The sequence below is a fragment of the Myxine glutinosa genome, chromosome 2 (genome assembly GCF_964187855.1).
Source record: "Myxine glutinosa chromosome 2, kmMyxGlut1.1, whole genome shotgun sequence".
NCBI classification, from domain to species: Eukaryota; Metazoa; Chordata; class Myxini; order Myxiniformes; family Myxinidae; genus Myxine; species Myxine glutinosa.
In genome coordinates this window covers 261,393,082-261,414,305 of record NC_136262.1, presented here as the reverse complement: position 1 = coordinate 261,414,305, position 21,224 = coordinate 261,393,082, and the positions used below count along the sequence as shown (strand labels likewise).

The 21,224-nt window shown below is 44.0% G+C and overlaps 1 protein-coding gene across 3 annotated transcripts in view; it reads left to right on the top strand.

Annotated features, from left to right (window-relative positions):
• Window positions 1-21,224, top strand: part of UBXN6 (UBX domain protein 6) — a 91,642-nt gene that overhangs the window by 11,491 nt on the left and 58,927 nt on the right. For 2 of the 3 annotated variants that reach the window (XM_078772503.1, XM_078772502.1), the window contains exons 3-7: window positions 7,492-7,634; window positions 16,430-16,494; window positions 17,554-17,685; window positions 17,999-18,096; window positions 20,742-20,814. In XM_078772503.1, the coding sequence (XP_078628629.1) occupies window positions 7,492-7,634; window positions 16,430-16,494; window positions 17,554-17,685; window positions 17,999-18,096; window positions 20,742-20,814 (511 nt within the window). The remainder of the gene's footprint in view (window positions 1-7,491; window positions 7,635-16,429; window positions 16,495-17,553; window positions 17,686-17,998; window positions 18,097-20,741; window positions 20,815-21,224) is intronic. The other variant, XM_078772504.1, reaches the window with a different exon arrangement.

Here is a 21,224-nt window from a genome sequence, read left to right as displayed (position 1 = left end):
GGAGAGATGGAATCACCCCAATGTCTCATCCACGTCGTGATGCGTCTCACAAATCCAACAGCAATTCTCATTTCTGCAACACAAACAAAGAAAACACAGGTGTGGAGTCATCATCATCACCACAGGTAAGTGGCTGCGTATGGTGCGACAGGTTCTTCAATCCTAACTATTTCCTAAATGACTTTAACAACTTTACACTACCCGGGGTCTTTCTCCGGCCAAACCATTGGCCCTCTTACTCTATGGGTTCTAAAAACCAATTCCCATTGGCCAACCTGTGGTGCTTTTCAATTTGGGGTCTCACTCCCCCGATTCATCTCCCGGTGCCCTCGCACAATTTCTGGGCTGCGGCGTGTACCTCTCCCAGTGGGTCTACCCACCTGCACACCTCCACCACTGCAGTTGCCTCCGAGCTTACCTGCTCCTTACCCTAACCTAACTACCTGGGGAAGGCCCTCTGGCTCTCTCCCCACTCCGTGCCCTCTCTGGCACTGGGCTGCCCGATCCACACCCGGGATCCTCAGGCACCCACTCACAACTACCGGCTCCCAGAGCCCACCTGCGGCCTCACCTGGCCGACATCCTCACAGTGGTGGAGTGCCCAACCAACTACACACACTAACAGGCTACACGCCCAGCCATTTCCACAACACTAATGCACCCATTCACAACACCATTCTGCAACCGCACCACAAATGCCAATATCCAACCACAATTTACCTGCACCCTCTACCTAACACTTACACTACCCGCCCCGGGTACTCGTGAAAGGGGTCCACTCTTCCCCCATCCACACCTTCGCACCATGCACACCACTCCGTACCACTCACTCCAACTATCTCTACACACACCTGTACCTGCACACCTGTGCTCTCACACCTGGTGCCACCTGCACCCTTCTCTCCCCAAGCGCATTCGCGCTGATCCACACACTCACTACTCATACACTGCTCCACACACCTGTCCAGTTGCACACCTGTGCAATCACACCTGTTCAATTCTCACAAACACGGCATCATCTCAGCTAACTACTCCCTTCTGAAACTTGCGCTTCCCAGTCGTCCCTTTAAACTATTGCGCTCCCTCGTCATTATCATCCATACTAATCTACCTGCGTCCCCACTACAGGTATCAGTCACTAACTAAACTTAACGTTACCTAATGTCATCTTCTAGGGCCCTATCAATATAACCTAACCCACCCGGGCTAGTTTCCACTGCCATACACCCCATAAGCTATAGCTCCTTTGCCCCCCCTCAGGGGAAGGGTGGCAGGGATGCCATCCCACCACATCGGGGGTCTCTCACTACCAATTTTGCACATCAAATTTCAACAAATTAAAAATTTGCCAATCACTACTGCCAATCCCTTGCCAATCGTCAAATTTTGTTTTTCTCTAATTTTGGGTCCAAAACACTAACCTCATCACCCAGTCGACTCACTAATACCTCTCGGTGCGCCAATCCCTGTCCAAAGCCCGGCTTCGTAAAGCCAAGCAATGGATGCTGGTTGTTTTGTGCCAGCGGCTGGATACGTCCGGCACTCGGTGCAGGGAAGGAGGTTTACCCGGCCCGAGATCCCACGCACCTTCTCGGCACGGAACCATCCAATGTCCCGATCTCGACCTGCCGGAATTCCTCAACAAAAAGTGGTCGCCATGACGACTCTTTCTATCGGGCCGCCCGCTCCGCCTAGTGGAGCACGGACGTTCAAAGCGAGGCCCAGCACGGATCGCGCACGGCGGTCCTTTCGAACCCGCCGTGGCTCGGATCCCCGCTGGTTCTCGCGGCACGCGAAACCCGGCACGCACCGAGGGCCCGCTTCGGCTAAAAGTCGACCTAACCTTTAACCCGGTTACCGTCGACGCTTCACCTGCAGGCCTACATGCATACGCTACCTCTTTCTTGCTCATACATGCAGCCGTTCCCATTCTCCTCGTACCTTTTCTTTCACACCTCGGTACACTCATTCCGCTCACCGACTTGGTCACACACCTGACCACCGAACACTTTGGCACACATTCGTTGCTCGCACACCTCACCAATACACCTCTTCGCGCCCCTTCCTCGGTCACCTCCTCTGTGACAATCACAGGTGTGCTCTCATTCGCACACCCAACCACGTGCCTCACCACCAACTCCAGCGTGCATTCCCACTCACGCTCCACCATTCCAGGTGTGCATCCTTCCATCCCAGGTGTACATCCTCTCTCACCTGTCACAACTAACTCACGCTCCATGTCACTCTCACTACTCTCACCTCCATTCTTGACAGCGCACTCACCCTTACTCTTGACAGCGCACTCTTTCCTCGTGCACCTGTCCGTCACACACACCTTTCTCGCGCACACTCTCCCGTTACACCCTCTGTAACACTCACCACAGGTGGACACTCTTCCTTACTTCTGACAGCGCACTCTTTCCTCATGCACCTGTCTGTCACACACCTTTCTCGCGCACACTCCTGCGCACACTCTCCCGTCACACCCTCTGTAACACTCACCACACCACGCTTCCATGTGCTCCCTCGCACACGCGCTACGACCGACTCACTCTCGCCAGCACACTCACTCCTTGGCACGCACTTTTTCCTCACACACCCCAGAGTCGGACTTTCTTGCACACCTCCATTTTCGCACACCAGACCTGTCGCACACTTCACCAACGGCCTCTCACGAACACCCGGGTCTATCTCGACCCCCAAGCTTATTAAATCCCCTGGCGCATCATACGCACGACCATATTGGTCACCACTTACACCGGGTCCTCTTCCTCTTCGCTTCTCCTCCATCACCTGCGAATCCCTCATCCGGTTAATGAGCACATCACGATCCAAACACAGACTTTGGACCAATTCTTTTATCTCCTCTTTTATCTCTTTGTTATCCCCTCTCCGTCGCTTCTTAATTTCGCTCACCCCTTCTTCCACTTCTTCTAATTTGTGCCTCACCTCTTTTATTCCCCGGTACGTCTCCTCAAGCTCATCCTCTAAGGCTACCTTGACCGTTTCCATGTGCGTCCTCACCTGCCGGTCCTTCGTCTCCATTACCTCTATCACCTCGTCCAACCTCGTTGTCAGTCCCTCACGTACCATCTGACATTCCCTCTTCGTCGCTACCAAGTCATCTTTTAGTTCTTTCTGTGTCGCCTTTAAACCTCCTAATACCGCAGTGTTCCTTTGAACCTGCTCCGTTAGTCCTTTTTGTCCCTCCGTCAGCTGTTCCACCTCCTGCGTCAGGACCTCTATGCCCCCTTGTAACTTTACAGTCCCCTTTCTCACCTCTTTCTCCATGTGCTCCTTACAGTGCCTCACCTCCTCGCGCACTCCTCCGACCTCCTCACTCACACCTCTTCTGATCTCCTCTCCCATCACTTGCATCTCCTGCCCAGATGCCACCCTCATCTGCTCCATTTCCTCCCTGTGAGCATCCAGTTTGGTTTCTACCCCCATTCTGACCCCCTCTATCTGCTGCTCCATTTGTTTAACTTCCCTTTCCGCTTGGTCCCTCATGTCCCTCAATTTGCCTTCCATACTGTTTTCTAACCCCTCTAACCCATTTTTCACTCCCTCTATCTGATTCTCCTGGGCAGCCATTCTATTTTCTACCCCCTCTAACCCCTTTTGCATCCCTTCCATTTGATTCTCTTGAGCGGCCATTCTGTTTTCTACCCCCGTTAACCCATGTTTCACCTCTTTTATCCCGTTGTCTAACCCCTCAAAATTATTGTCTAACTTCCCAAATTTCTTGTCTAACTTCTCAAAATTATTGTCTAACCCCTCACTGGTACCCCTCGCTTCGTCCCTCATTACCCCCATTTGCTCACTCTGAGCATCCATCCGGTTCCCCATTACCCCCATTTGGTCCTCCAATCGCTCACCCAATCGCTTACTATCAGCCCTCATTTGCTCACTCATTTCCTCACTATCGGCCCTCATTCCGTTTATCATTTTGTCCATAAGGGCCTTCATTTTTATCAAAAAAAGGTTCAAATCCACCGGTGGCGTTGCTACGGTCGCGGGCGTGGCAAAATTTGGTGCCGCTACACCCACGTGCGCGACCACGCTATTTTGCGACCCTGCCGCCCTCACTGCTTCGCTCTCCTCTTGTCCCTCATGTCCCTCAATTTGGTCCTGGACCGACCCTGCCTCACTCTCCCCTACCGGACCCCAGCTGTCTTGATCCGCCATAGCGCGACTTTCAAAATTCGGTTTTTATTTTTATTTTCGTAAAACAAATTCAAATTTCGGCCGTTATAATTTCGCGCGGGAAACGCGCTCCAAATCGATTCTAACTGTTACAAATTTGGGCCTAATAAATTTAGTCCCGGGTTCGAATTCCACTCCTCGACACCAATTGTTACAGACGTGGCTTGGATGTTATTTACCGAGCGGTTTTATGGTATGACCACGTCTGCACAAGTTACCCGATTGTGCCCGAACGTTGACTAGTCGCGCGATGCTGGCTCAATAAGAAAAAGAAGACACCCGGCTGGATTACAATAACACAATACGACACCAAGGTTTCGATTCTCAAGACCTCCGGAGGAGATTATATTCGTACGGAAAGGTCAGATTACAGGGGCTAGAAGTATAATCGCAGAAAGACAGGCACTTAGACACACTCTTATATTAACCCCGGACAGACGACAGACAAACGGGACAACGGCTGACTCACACGGGGGTTTGATGGCTAGGAAAGGCAGGATCGATGGCTCCAGGTCCTCCTGGGCTCGGGGCAGGGTACAGTACGGTCCGGTCCGGTCCAAAGATGCGGGGAGGTATCGTCGCGCTGGGGGTGGCGGTGGCTTCTCTCTCCAAGCTGAGGCGCATCTGACGTCACATCCGGCGCGGGGCCGCGTATATCCGGCGGGGAGTGACACGCCCTCGGCTCGTTAGCTCCGCCCCAGATGGAATCGGCACGTTGCTTCTCATTGGGTGCGTGGGGGGGTTACTGGCTCCGCCCCTGACGAGGAGCTGACAGCCAGCCCCTTCGGGGTAACGCCGTGGAGCGCATGGTCATGGCAGGTAACCGAGCCGGTGTGAGGACGCACACTCCCCGCCCCTCTGTTGTTGTAGTCGTAGTTGTAGTTGTAATTGTTGTTGTAGTTGTTGTTATTGTTGTTGTTTGGGGAAGAAGATGGGAGGAGGTATGGGAAAGGTCCTAAACTCACTACTGATGCCATATAATCACATTCTGGTGCAACGAAGAGTCATAATTAATGGAAACGAGGCCTTAACTGACATAGATTAAGAATAACTAGGAAGATGTCCGAAAGTTGTCTACGTGTGGTGCGGTGGACCTGGGCACGACATTTAATGGGGGAATAAGGGGAAGGTCGGCTCTACTGATTGTTGTTTACATGCAATGGGACTAGGGAATGGGGGATTGGGGAAAGTTGGGGAGTATTGGAGAAAATAGGGGAATATTTACAAGCGGATATGGAGGCCAAATTCCATATTCGCAACAATATATATATATAATATACATATATATACATATATAATATACATATAATATATATATAATATACATATATATACATATATAATATACATATAATATATATATAATATACATATATATACATATATAATATACATATAATATATATATATATAATATACATATATATACATATATATATATATATAATATACATATATATATATGTATACATACATATATATATATATATATATATATATATATATATATATATATATATATATATACATATATATATATATATATATACATATATATATATATATATATATATACATATATATATATATATATATATATATATATATACATATATATATATATATATATATATATATATATACACATTATATATATACATTATATATTTATATATACATTATATATATATACACATTATATATATACATTATATATCTATAATTATATATATATACATTATATATATACATTATATATATATACATTATATATATATATATACATTTTATATATATATATATATGTATATATATATATATACAGACTTGGCATTTAATATGAAAATTTTTTTATATATATAAATGTGTGTGTAAGCTATTTGATGGTACGGTTGCAGGTGAAATAATTAGGACTGTGAGAGCAACCACACACAGCTCTGAACTTGTCAATAGATTAGAACGAGTCAGACGTAGTTGGCACAGGGAGTTACAGTTGGTAGATTCAAACAAGTTTTCTTTAATATCACAAAACGACACCAAATCGAATTCGTAAAATACAATACGAATAATAAAAATATTATTCATGAGATCTTTATGTAAATACAGTGCAATATAAGAATTAAATATACTACAAATCAATGTTGCTAGGAATCAGTGGTTGCTAGGATATACGGCAGCATGCAAAAAACCGTTATAGGTGACAGTTTGAACATTCAAAATACAGTTTGATCCAGAAGTAGGTGGTGTGGTCATGCTGGTTTGTAGATATGGTTTATGTAAGGTAAGATGTGCATGATTTAATGTATTATCATATGGAGTGTGTCAGGAAAGTTATAAATATATGATAATACATTAAATCCCATTGTGAGTAAAGTTGGAATAAATGATGCTGCATCGATGGGTTGACTGACTGCCTGGACGCTACTGAGGTTGTGGATCTACTGATGCACCATCTATTGATGTTAATCCATGATCAAGGTTGTGGATCCGCCGTTTGGAGAGGTCCTGGGCTGAAAGGATCGAAACCTCAAGGAAGAACGGTGCCCAGCTGATGATCCATGCAGTCGGCAAACTAGTCAATTGCTTACAGGTTAAGGTTCTTGCTTTAGGTAGGGGAACTATGTTTTGAGGTTTACAATTTAAATAAAGTTGAATATGGGATGTTGTGAAATTAACATCATTTACAGCTATCCTTTAAATTATTCATATTTAAGTTTAGGAACAACCATTACTGTACAATTAATTAAATGCATTTTTAAATGAGTATTGAAGAAGAGAAATAAGAATTGGAAATCATAAGAGATATAAAAAAAGTTTGGAACAAAAATAAAAAAACAAGATGTGTGTGTGTGGATGTATGTGTGTATATGTGCATATGTATATGTGCATATATATATATATATATATATATATATATATATATATATATATATATATATATATATATATATATACACACACATGTATATACATGTATATACATGTATATATACATGTATATACATGTATATACATGTATATACATGTGTATATACATGTATATACATGTATATATATGTATATATATGTATATATATGTTTGTGTGTATGTGAATAAGAGAGACAGAATTGTGAGGAACAGAAATGAAAAAACGAGGTGTGTGTGTGTGTGTGTGTGTGTGTGTGTGTGTGTGTGTGTGTGTGTGTGTGTGTGTGTGTGTGTGTGTGTGTGTGTGTGTGTGTTTTAAATGTGGAGTCATTTTTTTTTGTTGCATCTTGTGTTGGTGGCACTGGTTGCGATGCCAGGCTGGAGACCCAGTGTTCCAGCCACGCACCGCGTGTGGACCCTCGGCAAGAACAGACAATGAGCAGTCAAATGGCGGGTCAAGCAGCACAAGAGCGTGTGGAGCAAGGACGGTGCAAGACAGTGGACTCGAGCAGGCGTGCAGGTCTGGTTCCGTGAATTTGGGGAACCTTTTTCAAAATGGTGATTGATTGGTGTGGTGGCGATTGATTGATTTTGATTGGTGGGGTGGCGATTGATTGATTTTGATTGGTGGGGTGGCGATTGCTTAATTTTGATTTTGTGGGGATGGCGATTGATTGATTTTGATTGGTGGGGATGGCGATTGATAGATTTTGTGGGGATGGTGATTGATTTTGATTGGTGGGTTTGTGATGAATTAGTGTGGTGGTGGTTGAATTAGTGTGGTGATTAATCAATAAATCAAAAATATCCTTTATAGTCACATTACTTGGTCACTGTCATGTCTAAATATTAGCTTCCTAGCTCAAAAGGTGCCTGAGATATTGCCCAGATGAGAAAGAAAATAAATAAATGATTATTAATGAAAATAAATAAATAATAATCCCAAAATTTGATTAATTAATCAATTGGCTCATAGAACACATAGCCTGGTGTTGGCTTAGCAGTTAGGGTGCCGGCTTGGGATCCTAGGATCCTGGGTTTGAATCCCGGTCGATCGCTAAATTAACGCCAGGGGGGTTGACTCAGCCTGTCATCCTTCTGAGGTCGGCAAATTGAGTACCAGCTTGCTGGGATGAATGATCCCGGTGTGTACCCCGGCTTAGAATAGGTACACCGTATCGCTGCGCATCGTAAGAGCGTGACCAAGGGTTGGCATCAGGAAGGGCATCCGGCCATAACAACATTGCCTCAAACAGGGAACCATGATCGTCATGGGGCCCGCAAGGCTAACCCCCGCTCTAGCGGGGAAAATGGCCTTAAAACGATCATTCATATTCATTCATACATATTCATTCAACACATAAACCACCAACATTTCATCCAAATCTGTAACTGGAAAAAAAAAAAAAAAATTGTCATGAATCGAATAATGAAATATTTAATCGATTAATTGATTAATTGATAAATCAATATATCAAAAATAGCCTTTGCAGCCAAATCACTTGGTCATTGCCATGTCCAAATATCAGCCTCCTAACTCAAAAGGTGCCTGAGATAATGGCCAGAAGAGAAAGGAAATGTATAAGTACTTAATTAATCGCTAATAATTAAATAACTCATCAATTAATTGATTAATCAAAAAAACAAAAAAATACTGTTTTCGACAAAGTATTTGCTCACTATTGTGCTGAAATTTCAGCTTCCTAGCTCAAAGGATGGCTGAGATATCGCCCGGACAAACAAACAAACAAGAAAACAAACAAACAAACAACCAGAGTGAAAAGTGAGTACTCCCTTTCAGCGTGCGTCATTGCCGAGCCCCCTTCGGTGCCCGGCAATGACGTTATGCAGCGCCTGGAGATGGCCTCGGAAAGGTGCGGCCCGGCAATACCACCGTGCAGCTCATGGAGACTGTATTTGGAGGGAGAGGTGCACAATATTTGATTGATTAATTGCATAATTAAAATCAATAAAAGATTATCAGAAAATATTTCCTTAATCAATTGGCTAATAGCATAACTAAACCACAAGTGCTTCATCTGAAGATGTATCTTCTAGAAATTTAATTAAATAAGTCATTAATAAAAAAATTAAATAATTCATTGATTAATCGATTAAATGATTAATCAATAAATCAAAAATATCCTTTGTAGTCACAATACTTGGTCACTGTCATGTCCAAATATTAGCTTCCTAGCTCCAAAGATGCCTGAGATATTGCCCAGATGAGAAAGAAAATAAATAAATGATTAATAATGAAAATAAATAAATAGTAATCATAAAAAATTAAATAGTTAATCAATTGGCTAATAGAATATACAAACCACCACCATTTCATCCGAATCTGTAACTTTAAAAAAATTTTTAAAAATATATTAATCAATGAATAATTAATCAATCAATTGATTAATCAATAAATCAAAAATACCATTTACAAACAAATCACTTGGTCATTGTCATGTCCAAATATCAGCTTCCTAGCTCAAAAGGTGCCTGAGATATTGGCCAGATGAGAAAGAAAATAAATAAATGATTAATAATAATGAAAATAAATAAATAATAATCGTAAAAAATAATAATAATTAATCAATTGCCTAATAGAACACATAAACCACCACCATTTCATCGGAATGTGTAACTAAAAAAAAAAAAATTGTTTTAGTCATTAATCAAATAATTAAATAATTAATCTATTAATTGATTAATCAATAAATGAAAAATAGCCTTTACAGCCATATCACTTGGTCATTGGCATGTCCAAATATCAGCTTCCTCAGTCAAAAGGTGCCTGAGATAATGCCCAGAAGAGAACGGAAATGTATAAGTACTTAATTAACCTCTAATAATTAAATAACTAAGCAATTAATTGATTAATCAAAAAATCAAAAGTATCCTTTAAATTTTACGTCAACAAGGAATGATTTAATGAAAATAATGCAAGCAAAAGGAATGTGCGGAAAACTAAAATTCCTAAATGAGGATCCTCCACTCGGACTCAAAGACATGAACAAGAGAAAAATGAAAGTATAAATAAATGTTGGATGTCATGTAGCCACTTAGTTCCAGTCTCAACGATGGCTTTGTGACATCACAGGTCCCGCGTCCCTGCGCGGGAAAACATGCGTTGGCGCGAAGTCGCGTACACCGCCAGCCGCCGGCGCTAAGCGAACAGGCCAGAGCTCATTCCTTGGTCCTTCTCTTTCGGCTGCACCTACGTCCGACCGTCCCGAACTGCTCTTGGTGTCCTTTCCCACAAGCGCACCAGAGAGAGCCAACAATGCTGCAATCTTCCGCCACGCAGCCAGTACCGGAGAGAGAGAATAAATGTGCGTCCGCTCGTTACGAATGCCGGAACAGAGAAAGTGAAAATTGCGACCGCTCACGATTAAGCCCAGCACAGATAGAGAGAGAGAGAAAATGGCGGTCGCTTCCCCTTTTGCTCCAGCGCTCAAATGTTCCACGATGACGTCGCACTCGAACCAATCACCAAGCGCAACTCTATCACCCCATCGTTCCTCAACCAATCGTCCTTCGGGGCGTGGCCTCACGGCCATTCTTGACGCCCATCGAGAATGTTCGGCTGGGCGGGGTCGTAATGTCTGGGTACTGCCGGCGATTATGGTGGTTGTAATTCTTGTGGCAATGTCCCGATAGCATGGCTGACAGAATGTGTTTTATATGAACAAGGGGAAAAATCACAGGGCAATTACACACTGGGGATTATTCTTAAGCCCTACCTAATTAGCATAGCTCCACCTCTCGCATGGAGACACAAACACTTGCACGGACCCGGACATTCGGCCCTAACTTAGATACATGAAGGTTCTTCTTCGCGACATTCGGGGGCACACTACTCTATACAATTCTATCTCGACTAAGGTATTTCATTACCTACCCCCACACACATAACAATCTTAAGCCATACCTTTTATTCTCGAGCGCTTTCTGAACTACCAAGAATTAAAAAGATGCCAAAATACCTTGCTGAAGTACCACATCAACCATTTCCTCCTGTCGATGGGCAGAGCATGCTGCCCTAACCGTTGAGGCCTACTTTCCTTATTAGCTCACTTGGAACGAAGTTCAGGGGAGCTAATGCAATGGTATTTTGTCAGTCCGTCCGTCCGGCAGTCCGTAAACACTTGCAACTTCTTCTCCGAAACCCCTGAAGGGATTGTGACCAAACTTGGCACAAATGATATTTGTTGTGTTAGGACTAAAGTTTGTTCACGGCATTAAAAAAAAATCGGGATCTAAGGGGTTTTACCGGGGTCAAAGTGGATGCAGGTTTGACCCCCCCAAAATAGGATTTTGCTTTTTTTCTCAGAAACTACACAAACGATTTTGATGAGGCTTGACCACAACCTTCATCACCCGTGATGTACCGGTTTGTTCACGGCACTAAGAACATCGAAGTCTAAGGTGGTCTACGGGGGGTCAAATGGGTCCAGGTTTGACCCCCAAAATATATATTAGCTTTTTTTTAAAGAAACTACACACACAATTTTGATGAAACTTGACCACAACCATCACCACCCATGATGTACCAAAGTTTGTTCACGGCATGAAAAAAAATCTGCCCCTTTAGGGGTCTATGGGGATTGCCCCCAAAATAGGTATTTTCTTCTTTGTTTGTTTAAAGTCTTATGATTATGTTGGTATGTTTCTACATGCTGCGCTGTCTTCTAGAAACCATTGAAAATGGTTTAAAATACAGTATAGTATAGTACTGTAGGGGTTACCCCATTGGGACATAATCCACAGGCATGGGACCAGTGGGGCTATGGATGGTATGGGCGTGGCGTATGCTCGGTGGTTGGAGCCACGCCCCCTTAAGAGGGTTTTGCTTGATATAAAAGATGCATGAGTTCCGGTCGGGTTTTCAGTCTGTTGGAATAAAGGAGCTTCGAACAAGCTAAGCTGTGTCTCGCCTTCCCGTTACCCGCAACTCCTACATTGGTGACCCCGACTGCTCCCGAACGTTCGGGGGCTTCAAACGAACATGGCGACAAGCGCAGTTACGATTAAGCTGCCGGAGTCCTGGGAACGACAAGCCGCCGTTTGGTTCGCGCAAGCTGAGGCCCAGTTCACCATCCGGAATATTTCTGCCGACGACACGAAGTATTATTATGTCGTGTCTGCGCTCAGCGGCTCCACTGCGACCAGGGTGGTGAGCCTTCTCCAGGATCCTCAGGAGGGCGGCAAGTACGGGACGCTAAAAACGCTGCTGCTCGAAACCTTCGAACTCACTGAGGCCGAGCGCGTCCGCCAGCTTCTTTCTCTACCCGGGCTGGGTGACTCAAAGCCGTCGGAGCTGATGGACCACATGTTGTCTCTCCTGGGCAGCCACCGGCCATGTTTCCTCTTCAGGGAGCTGTTCCTGCAGCAGCTGCCAGGACGGATATGGTCAGCATTGGCCAACTCACCCATTACGGATTTCCGCGCCCTGGCCAGGGAAGCAGACAAGTTTTTCTCCGCCAGACAGCAATGTAGCGTGGCTGCATTGGACCCCGGCCCCGTCGAGCCTGCGCCGCGGGTGGACACCATGGCGACCGCCATTGCGGCCCAGCGGCGGAAGGCCCCAGACTTGTGCTATTACCACGCAAGGTTTGGGCCCAAGGCCAAGTCATGCCGGCCACCCTGCAGCTTCAGCTAGTCGGGAAACGGGGTGGCCGGCGCTCGTTAACTGCCAAGAGCGTCGTCCGTTCGGGCAGTTTGCTGTTCATTTCGGACACCGACTCCAGACGTCATTTCCTCTGCGACACAGGTGCCCAGGTGAGCGTTCTACTCGCGTCGGCAGCGGACTGGGCGACCGGGGGTCACGGCCCCGCCCTGGAAGCCGACAATGGCAGTGCTATGCAGACCTTTGGCAAACGGACCGTGGCACTGTGCTTTGGTGGGCAGCGGTTTACATGGGATTTTGTTACGGCGAAGGTATCCACCCCCTTGCTAGGCGCCGATTTCCTCTGCGCCAACGGCCTACTGGTGGATGTGAAAAATCGGCGACTCATTAATGCGGAGACATTCAGTTCTCTTCCATGCTCGCTGAGCGGGTCCGCCTCGACGAGGCTTGCATGCATGCTCCTGACCTCTGATGAGTTCGCCCACCTCCTCACCGAGTTCCCGGCCCTTACACGGCCCACCTTTTTGGCCGTTGCCGTCAAGCACGGAGTGGAGCATCACATTCCGACCACCGGCCCGCCTGTCTACGCCCGGGCTCGACGCCTCGACCCGGCGAAACTCGCTACCGCAAAGGCAGAGTTCGACACGTTGGAGCGTCTCGGCATCGTGCGACGTTCCGACAGCCCGTGGGCCTCGCCTCTGCACATTGCGCCGAAGCCGGGTAGCGGTTGGCGCCCGTGCGGGAATTATCGCCGCCTTAACGACGCCAAGCCTTTTTAATGATTATTATTTATTTATTTTCATTATTAATTATTTCTTTATTTTATTTCTCATCTGGGCAATATCGCAGGCACCTTTTGAGCTAGGGAGCTGATATTTGGACATGACAATGACCAAGTGATTTGGCTATAAAGGGTATTTTTGATTTATTGATTAATTAATTAATCGATGAATTATATAATTATTCGATGAATGACTTAATTAATTATTTTTTTTAAAGTTACAGATTCGGATGAAATGGTGGTGGTTTGTGTATTCTATTAGCCAATTGATTAACTATTTAATTTTTTATGATTATTATTTATTTATTTTCATTATTAATCATTTATTTATTTTCTTTCTCATCTGGGCAATATCTCAGGCATCTTTTGAGCTAGGAAGCTAATATTTGGACATGACAGTGACCAAGTATTGTGACTACAAAGGATATTTTTGATTTATTGATTAATCATTTAATCGATTAATCAATTATTTAATTTTTTTATTAATGACGTATTTAATTAAATTCCTAGAAGATACATCTTCAGATGAAGCACTTGTGGGTTAGTTATGCTATTAGCCAATTGATTAATAAAATATTTTATGATAATCTTTTATTGATTTTAATTATGCAATTAATCAATCAATTATTGTACACCTCTCCCTCCCAACACAGTCTCTATGAGCTGCACTGCGGTATTGCCGGGCGCTTAAGGCACCCCGGCAATGCCGCGCTTTAGGATATTTAATTATTTGGCATGGGGGCGGTGTACTTTGAATGTATCTGTACTTGTTTATTTTCCTTTTGAGTTATTTTTATGGTATGAAGAATATAAATAGTTCTTTTAAGAGCCAGCACATTATGTAAACCAGAAACCTTTTACTTTAGTATTCCACCATGGAAACTTTTAAATAGCATCCTTAATATAATTAATTGTCCGGTTTTTTTTATTGTTGTTGTTTGTTTGACATGAACACTGGAAACGAAGTCTGGAAAGGGTGGAAATGCGAATGGTTCGGTGGATGTGTGGAGTATCGTTGAGAGAGGAAGACATGATGAATTGCGAAAGATGATGGGAATAGAGCCTGTGATGGATGCTGTGAAGAGAAACCGGTTGAGATGGTTTGGTCATGTATTGAGGAAGGATGAAAGTGACTGGTTGAGAAGCGTGATGGAAATGAATGTAGAAGGAAGTAGAGGACGGGGAAGACCGAGAAAGACTTGGCTAAAGATGGTGGAAGAAGAAATGCGGGTAAGGGGGTTAACAAGGGGAGATGCAGAACATAGGGCAAAATGGAGAAGATTGTCATGGGGACCACAAGGCTAACCCCCGCTCTGGCAGGGAAAATAGCCTTAAAATGCCTGTTGTTGTTGTTGTTGTTTGACACGCTATTCCTACATTTTGGGCCCAATTACATCCAGACTTGCTACATAAGATCAGCCTGACCCAAATTAGCACATCGGGGTGTTTTATTTGCCGATATCTTGATGGGGGTGGGGTTGTTTGAGAGGTGAGGTAAGCATATTGGTGAGGCGTTGAAGGCACTGGATGCAAATTCTCTATGTAAATGTGTCATTGTGAAGTGCCACCTCTAGATGGGAGAGAGTATTACAAGTCCCCACCCTTTACAGTACAGTATTCCTTTCACCATATTTTCAGTGCAGTGAGGTGTATTGAATTATAAGCAGTGGGCATGTGTGTAATCAGGGTTATTTTCTTTTTTCGGGAGTGATTGAGTGATGTGTCGTCAGTTGCCTATACACTACCCAAATAAAGGTATGTGTCAGAAGAACATGGTGCATGCTTAGAACAAGATAGCCCAGAGTGCAGGTACTTTGCTAGCACATTATGATGAAAAGATGAACTGATTAGATTTCGGCATCAAGAGGTCAGAGGTCATGTCAGGTAAAAAATGTTGTCAAGGTAGGGATTTCAACTAAACTAAGTACATGTACCATGATACAAATGTACAGGTTGGATATTGAGGTCAGATGCTTTTTGTGGTTTTAGGTCCAAGTTAGAGTCGAAAAAGAACCACCTTTAGAGGCCAATTTTCCCCACAGAGCAGGGGTCGGCCTTTTCCCCTTTTTGAAGCAACGTTTTATGGCCGGATGCCCTTCCTGCCACCAGCCCTATTCGTCACCTCTTGCCACACACAGGGAATTACCAGTGAACTGGTACTCAATTTGCCAACTTCAGAAGGATGACAGGCTGAGTCAACCCCCCTGGTGTTAATTCAGCGATCGACCGGGATTCGAACTCAGGATCCTCGGATCCCAAGCCAGCACCCTAACCGCTAAGCAATCACCAGGCTTGTCAAAGTTAGAGTCGGTAAAGACTTGATGTGGGCTGACGCATATTGGTCGACGTCGCTTCGTGTAATTATGTCTAGTTCTTCCTTTCTCTATTTTATATATAAAAAATAATTGTGCACTTGGTCGAGGTTCCTATAAGAGCTAACACATAGAACATATAATAAAGGGAGTGGGAGACAAGAGGAGGAGAGAGGGAAGTACAACAGCAGAGAACAGGGATATCGGGAGATCTGTGGAAGGGAGAGGGCCGGGGATAAACAAGATGGCAATTACAGGGGATTTCAGGAAAGAAATCGGAATTTGAAGGAGGTGGATTTTGTAATGGATTAACGGGGTTTGAAAAGATCGAGGTTTTGGATGGGGCAAGATTTAAGATGGTGGTGAACATCTGTTATAAAAACCTGGAGGGAGGAGGGGGATTGAAGAGAGTGTGGGAGTTTGTTCCAGAGGTGGTTCTTTTCTGAATGTTCTTGATTCTTTTCTTAAAATGAGTGTTATTTTCTTTAATCAGCAGAACAATGTCAATGTAAATTGGTGTTAGGGTAAATTGGGGGGTGGGGAGCAGTTAACTTTGATACCCCCTTTCTGACTCCCTGCTGTTGATGATCTTGATCTAGTGCTCCGTGAGGTGGAGAAGGAAAAGGTGAAAGCCCAGACTTCTGCAGCTTCTCAGAAAGCAGAGGTGAGTTCAATAATTCACTTATCTCTACTCTGGATTTGCAAAGCAGTTCTACCACTTGCCCCATTGGTGCTCTTTGTATCGACACCGAGGCTCATGGAAGAGCTGGATGGCAGGGGTCAAAAGGGAAGGAAACCAACAGTAGGGCAGAGGGACACTGGACATGAGCACTAGCAGTGTGCACTGACTCCTCGTTTGCTGAATGTCAGACCCGTATTAGCGTAAACAAATGGTAGTTTTGTCGATAACAATGAATGAATGAATATGAATGATCGTTTTAAGGCCATTTTTCCCCGATAGAGCGGGGGTTATAGGTTAGCCTTGCGGGCCCCATGACAATCATGGTTCCCTGTTTGAGGCAATGTTTTTATGGCCGGATGCCCTTCCTGACGCCAACCCTTGGTCATGCTCTTACGATGCGCATGGATACGGTGTACCTATTCTAAATCGGGGTACACACCGTGATCATTCATCCCAGCAAGCTGGTACTCAATTTGCCGACCCCGGAAGGATGACAGGCTGAGTCAACCCCCCTGGCGTTAATTCAGCGATCGACCTGGATTCGAACCCAGGATCCCAAGCCGGCACCCTAACCGCTAAGCCAACGCCAGGCTAACATTTCCAGCCATTCCCCTACAGGTTAACATAACATATTTGTCGATAACATTGTTGTTTGTAAAACATTTAATTTGCGAAGCACTTCAATTACGTGAAATGAGTGTTCAAAAAGAGTGTTCCATTGTGAGAATGAGTGTTCCATTGAAGGAGGTGATTGGAATTGGCAAGTTTGGTGCAGTGTCAGAACGAGTTTTGACTTGTCTTTGTTGTGGGGAACCTCATTTCTTATAATTCCCTTCATTTCGATAAACTTCACCTCATTTAAAAGTTTACCATTGAAAAAAGCCGGACTTGCTAGTCGGACTTGCCCTTTAGGCCGGTGCCTCGTCGGCTTACCAACTAGTAAGTCCAGCTTTTTTCAGTTATAAACTTTTACTGTTTCAAATCGACTGGATGAATAATACCAACCTGCATAGATTTATTCACCTCATTTGTTCCTCCTAGAACGTCGTAAAGACTACACTGAAAGACGATCCAATATTATCCATTCATGGCGTCACGTTCATCTGCCCTTTCACTGGAGCTATCTTGGACAAAGCCGAGCGAGAAGCTCGTATAAAGGAAGCCATCCTTCAGGTACGTGTTTGCACCCGTACACGTCTCCTGTCTCGCACGTACAAGTTCCGGGAAAGTTGAATTTGTCTCTGTTTGGGGAGCACGTGCATGGGAGACATCGAAGCACGTGTTCTTGTTGTTCCTGCATGAAACCTTCTGGAGTTTTTATCTGATCACTTTACAAAGGAGACCTTCAGTGGGAGTTCCAGGTGTGATTGTCACACCTGGCACTCACACTGAACTGGGGATTCGAGTTGTAAAATGTTGATTTGTTTTGAAATCTTCTTTGTTTCACGATCTTGCATTCAACAAGTCGATCCAAACGTATTTGCAGATATTCTCAGAAGATCCTGTACAGGCGTCCATTATGATGGTTCACACTTTCAACAAAGACCGGGACAAAGTGAAAGCTGCTGTTGATACCATTGGCAAGTGAGTTTTGTTTACAAGTTTCATGTTGGTTCATTACTGATATTTTACGTGAAATGTCAACTTGATACTTTCCTATTTGGTCCATGAACATCAAAGACTCGTGCACCAATCTCATGGATCTTTCCCTACAAGCTGCCACCCCATCCCGTGATTTCATCTTTCGAATGAAAACTTTTTCACAGCTTATCCCACACTCTAATCTACCACCCTGGTTATTATTTTTTACCACTTTGATAGTCCCAGGCAGTGTTGAGGTGTATACTGAGATACACTTCCCATCCTTCGCAACAATTCCTTCCCCGTGTGCTATGACATGCATGTATTCCTGCCGTTTATGAAGATCAGGAAAAGCATTGGGCCCAGAACACTTCCTTTGGACACTCCAGCCTTGACAGTGAGAGGAGATGAAAGGATTCCATTGTGAGTCACACTTTGGTTATGAGAGTAGAGGAAGTCAGTAAGCCATGTGTGGAGTTGGCCTCGGATGCCATATGCAGAGAGTTTGGAGGGTATGGCAGGATGCCAGAATGTATTGAAAGGTTGAGATATGTCCAGAGAGAAGGCCCTGATCTCATGTCTGATATTGAGGGCCTCCATCCATTGTTGGGTGAGTATAAGCAGCACGTCCAGGGTAGAGTGACCTGGTATGAATCAAAATTGATGATCTGAGATGAGGTTGTTGGAGAAAAGGAAAGATTTCATGTCAACTGCGATGATGGATTCCATGACCTTGATGATGATTTGAAGCAAGTTGATGGCTCTGTAGTTAAGGGGATCAGATTTTGCCCCTTTATCTAATGCAGTGATATTTGTGGATTTCCATCCAATCAGATGGAAGATGAACTAGGGAAAACGATAGGATGAAAATGGCAAAGAGAGGATGTGCAAGAGCAGCAGAGCAGGTTTTTTTAGGTCACGTGAGCTGATGCCATCAGGTCCAGTAGCAGATTCAAAGTCGAGGGTTGAAAGAACCTTCTCCACCTTCTCAGATGCAAAAGACAGAGTCCAGGAGCAGTTGTACGACTGGAAAGGATGGTTACCGAGAGTGAGGAAATGGGGACACTATTTGGAAGCAAACACAGAATCGAAGCATTCGACCTTCTCATAGGGTCAGAGTCTGCTGTGGCGCCATTGGCGATTGTCCGCCGTTAACTCTTTGCTATTTTTGCTACTCCTCCCTTGTCACGTAGCTTATTGTTCTGAAACTTGACACATGAATACAAGGCAGTATCCTGCACAATCGCACGGGCTTCGATTCTTCGATTTCAGATCATGTGGGCTCCCATGGAAGCTTAATCCCTCAAACTTTGGATCCATACTCATCCCTTATTTACCAACCGACTGCTCTAAAACTCGATACAGCCCTTACACTCTGGTCCACAGGACCGCTCAGTCTTACAATTTCCGATTTCGTATTTTTCGATTTAGGATCATTGGGGTTCCCTTGAGAGGGTGGGGGTGGGGAGGGTTTACCTCCTGAAACCTCGGATCCATCATCATCCCTTATTTACCAACCGATTGCTCTGAAACTAGCCGCTCTACTCTGTGGCCCGCACAATTGCAAGTGTCGTAAGGTAGGTAGGAGGTTTCATAAATGCCTGAATACAATTATGATTACCTTCGCAAAAGCGGAAGGTTATGTTTTGATCGCTGTGTATTTATTTGTATGTCTGTGTGTGTGTATGTTAATCGCATAACTCAAAAAGTATTCAACCGAATTGCATGAAATTTGGTGGGATGATTGGTTATTATACGGGACACATTTGATTAGATTTTGGGAAACAGATTTGCTCAAATTCTGACTATTTTTAACTCGATCGTATTTCACTCAAAGTTATGAGCGACTGAAGAAGAAGATGTCCATCCAGGACGTCATCACTATAACGCGATCTCCCGCGATCATTTCAACCTCAAAAAAAATTATAATTGCAGATTTGACAATAGATGAGGCATATTAACAAACGAATGAAACAGATTTGCTCAAATTCTGACTATTTTTAACTCGATCGTATTTCACTCAAAGTTATGCGCGACTGAAGAAGAAGATGTCCATCCAGGACGTCATCACTATAACGCAATCTCCCGCGATCATTTCAACCTCAAAAATTTTATTTTGGCAACAAAAGTAGCTGCGGCGAAGGTATGCGCTCTACCGAGTGCCCGTTCTAGTTTTGAAATGCGATCAACATGGACCTTGCTCCCGAATACGGAAGTGAACAGATGATGACGGTTCGCTGGTTTGATAATATCTCAATACAATGGTGATTTAACATTATATTTTGATATATTAATACTGTAGTATTAATTTGTGATTGGAATGATGAATGATGCTGTTTGCAATGAAAATACAGAGAATGTGCTGTCAATGCCTGACGTTTGACTAAAGGTGGCACAGGAATGTGGAATTTATTGGTTCATAGTTTACCATTCGCTGTTTTTTTACCCAAGTCATTCACGAACTGGCTGTCCATGCCTGAAGTCAATTTTGTTTTTAAATACTTACACTATTTGTACTGATAACTGGTATTGCCACCCAGGTCAGACTATCCTCTTCAACTAAATTATCAAACTAGCTTGGCTTCGCCGTTGTTAGACTATCGGTCTTGTTCTTTTTTGTTTATACTTTTCTTTGTTTGTTTATACAGATACATTGAGAACATTTGTTTAAACCCACAAGAAAAATACCGAAAAATCAGAACACGAAACAAGGTCTTTCAGGTGAGAAATTTGATGTCCCCTCATTCTCCCCCCATCACCTCCCTCACCTCCTCTCGCCCTCCTCCCCTCGCATTACCCCTCGCCCCCACCCTGGCCAAACATGGCAAAATATTTGAGTTATCTGAGATGTTCTGATATAATTTTTTTTTAATAACTATGGCATCTGAAAATATGATGAAACTGAATTCAGACTTCATAAACTGTGAGTTGCTCGATATGATGATGCTCAAATTATTTTTTCTGCACGTTTTAAAGCTCGTGGAAGAGGTGTTAGACATTAAGGCTGATGAGGTTTCTCGGTAAACGAAATCGATGGAAAGACAAAATGATACATTGACTGAATAGTTGGTTTTGCCCCCTCTGCTACTGGAATACGTGCAAACCATTGACTCTTAACATATACACCACGT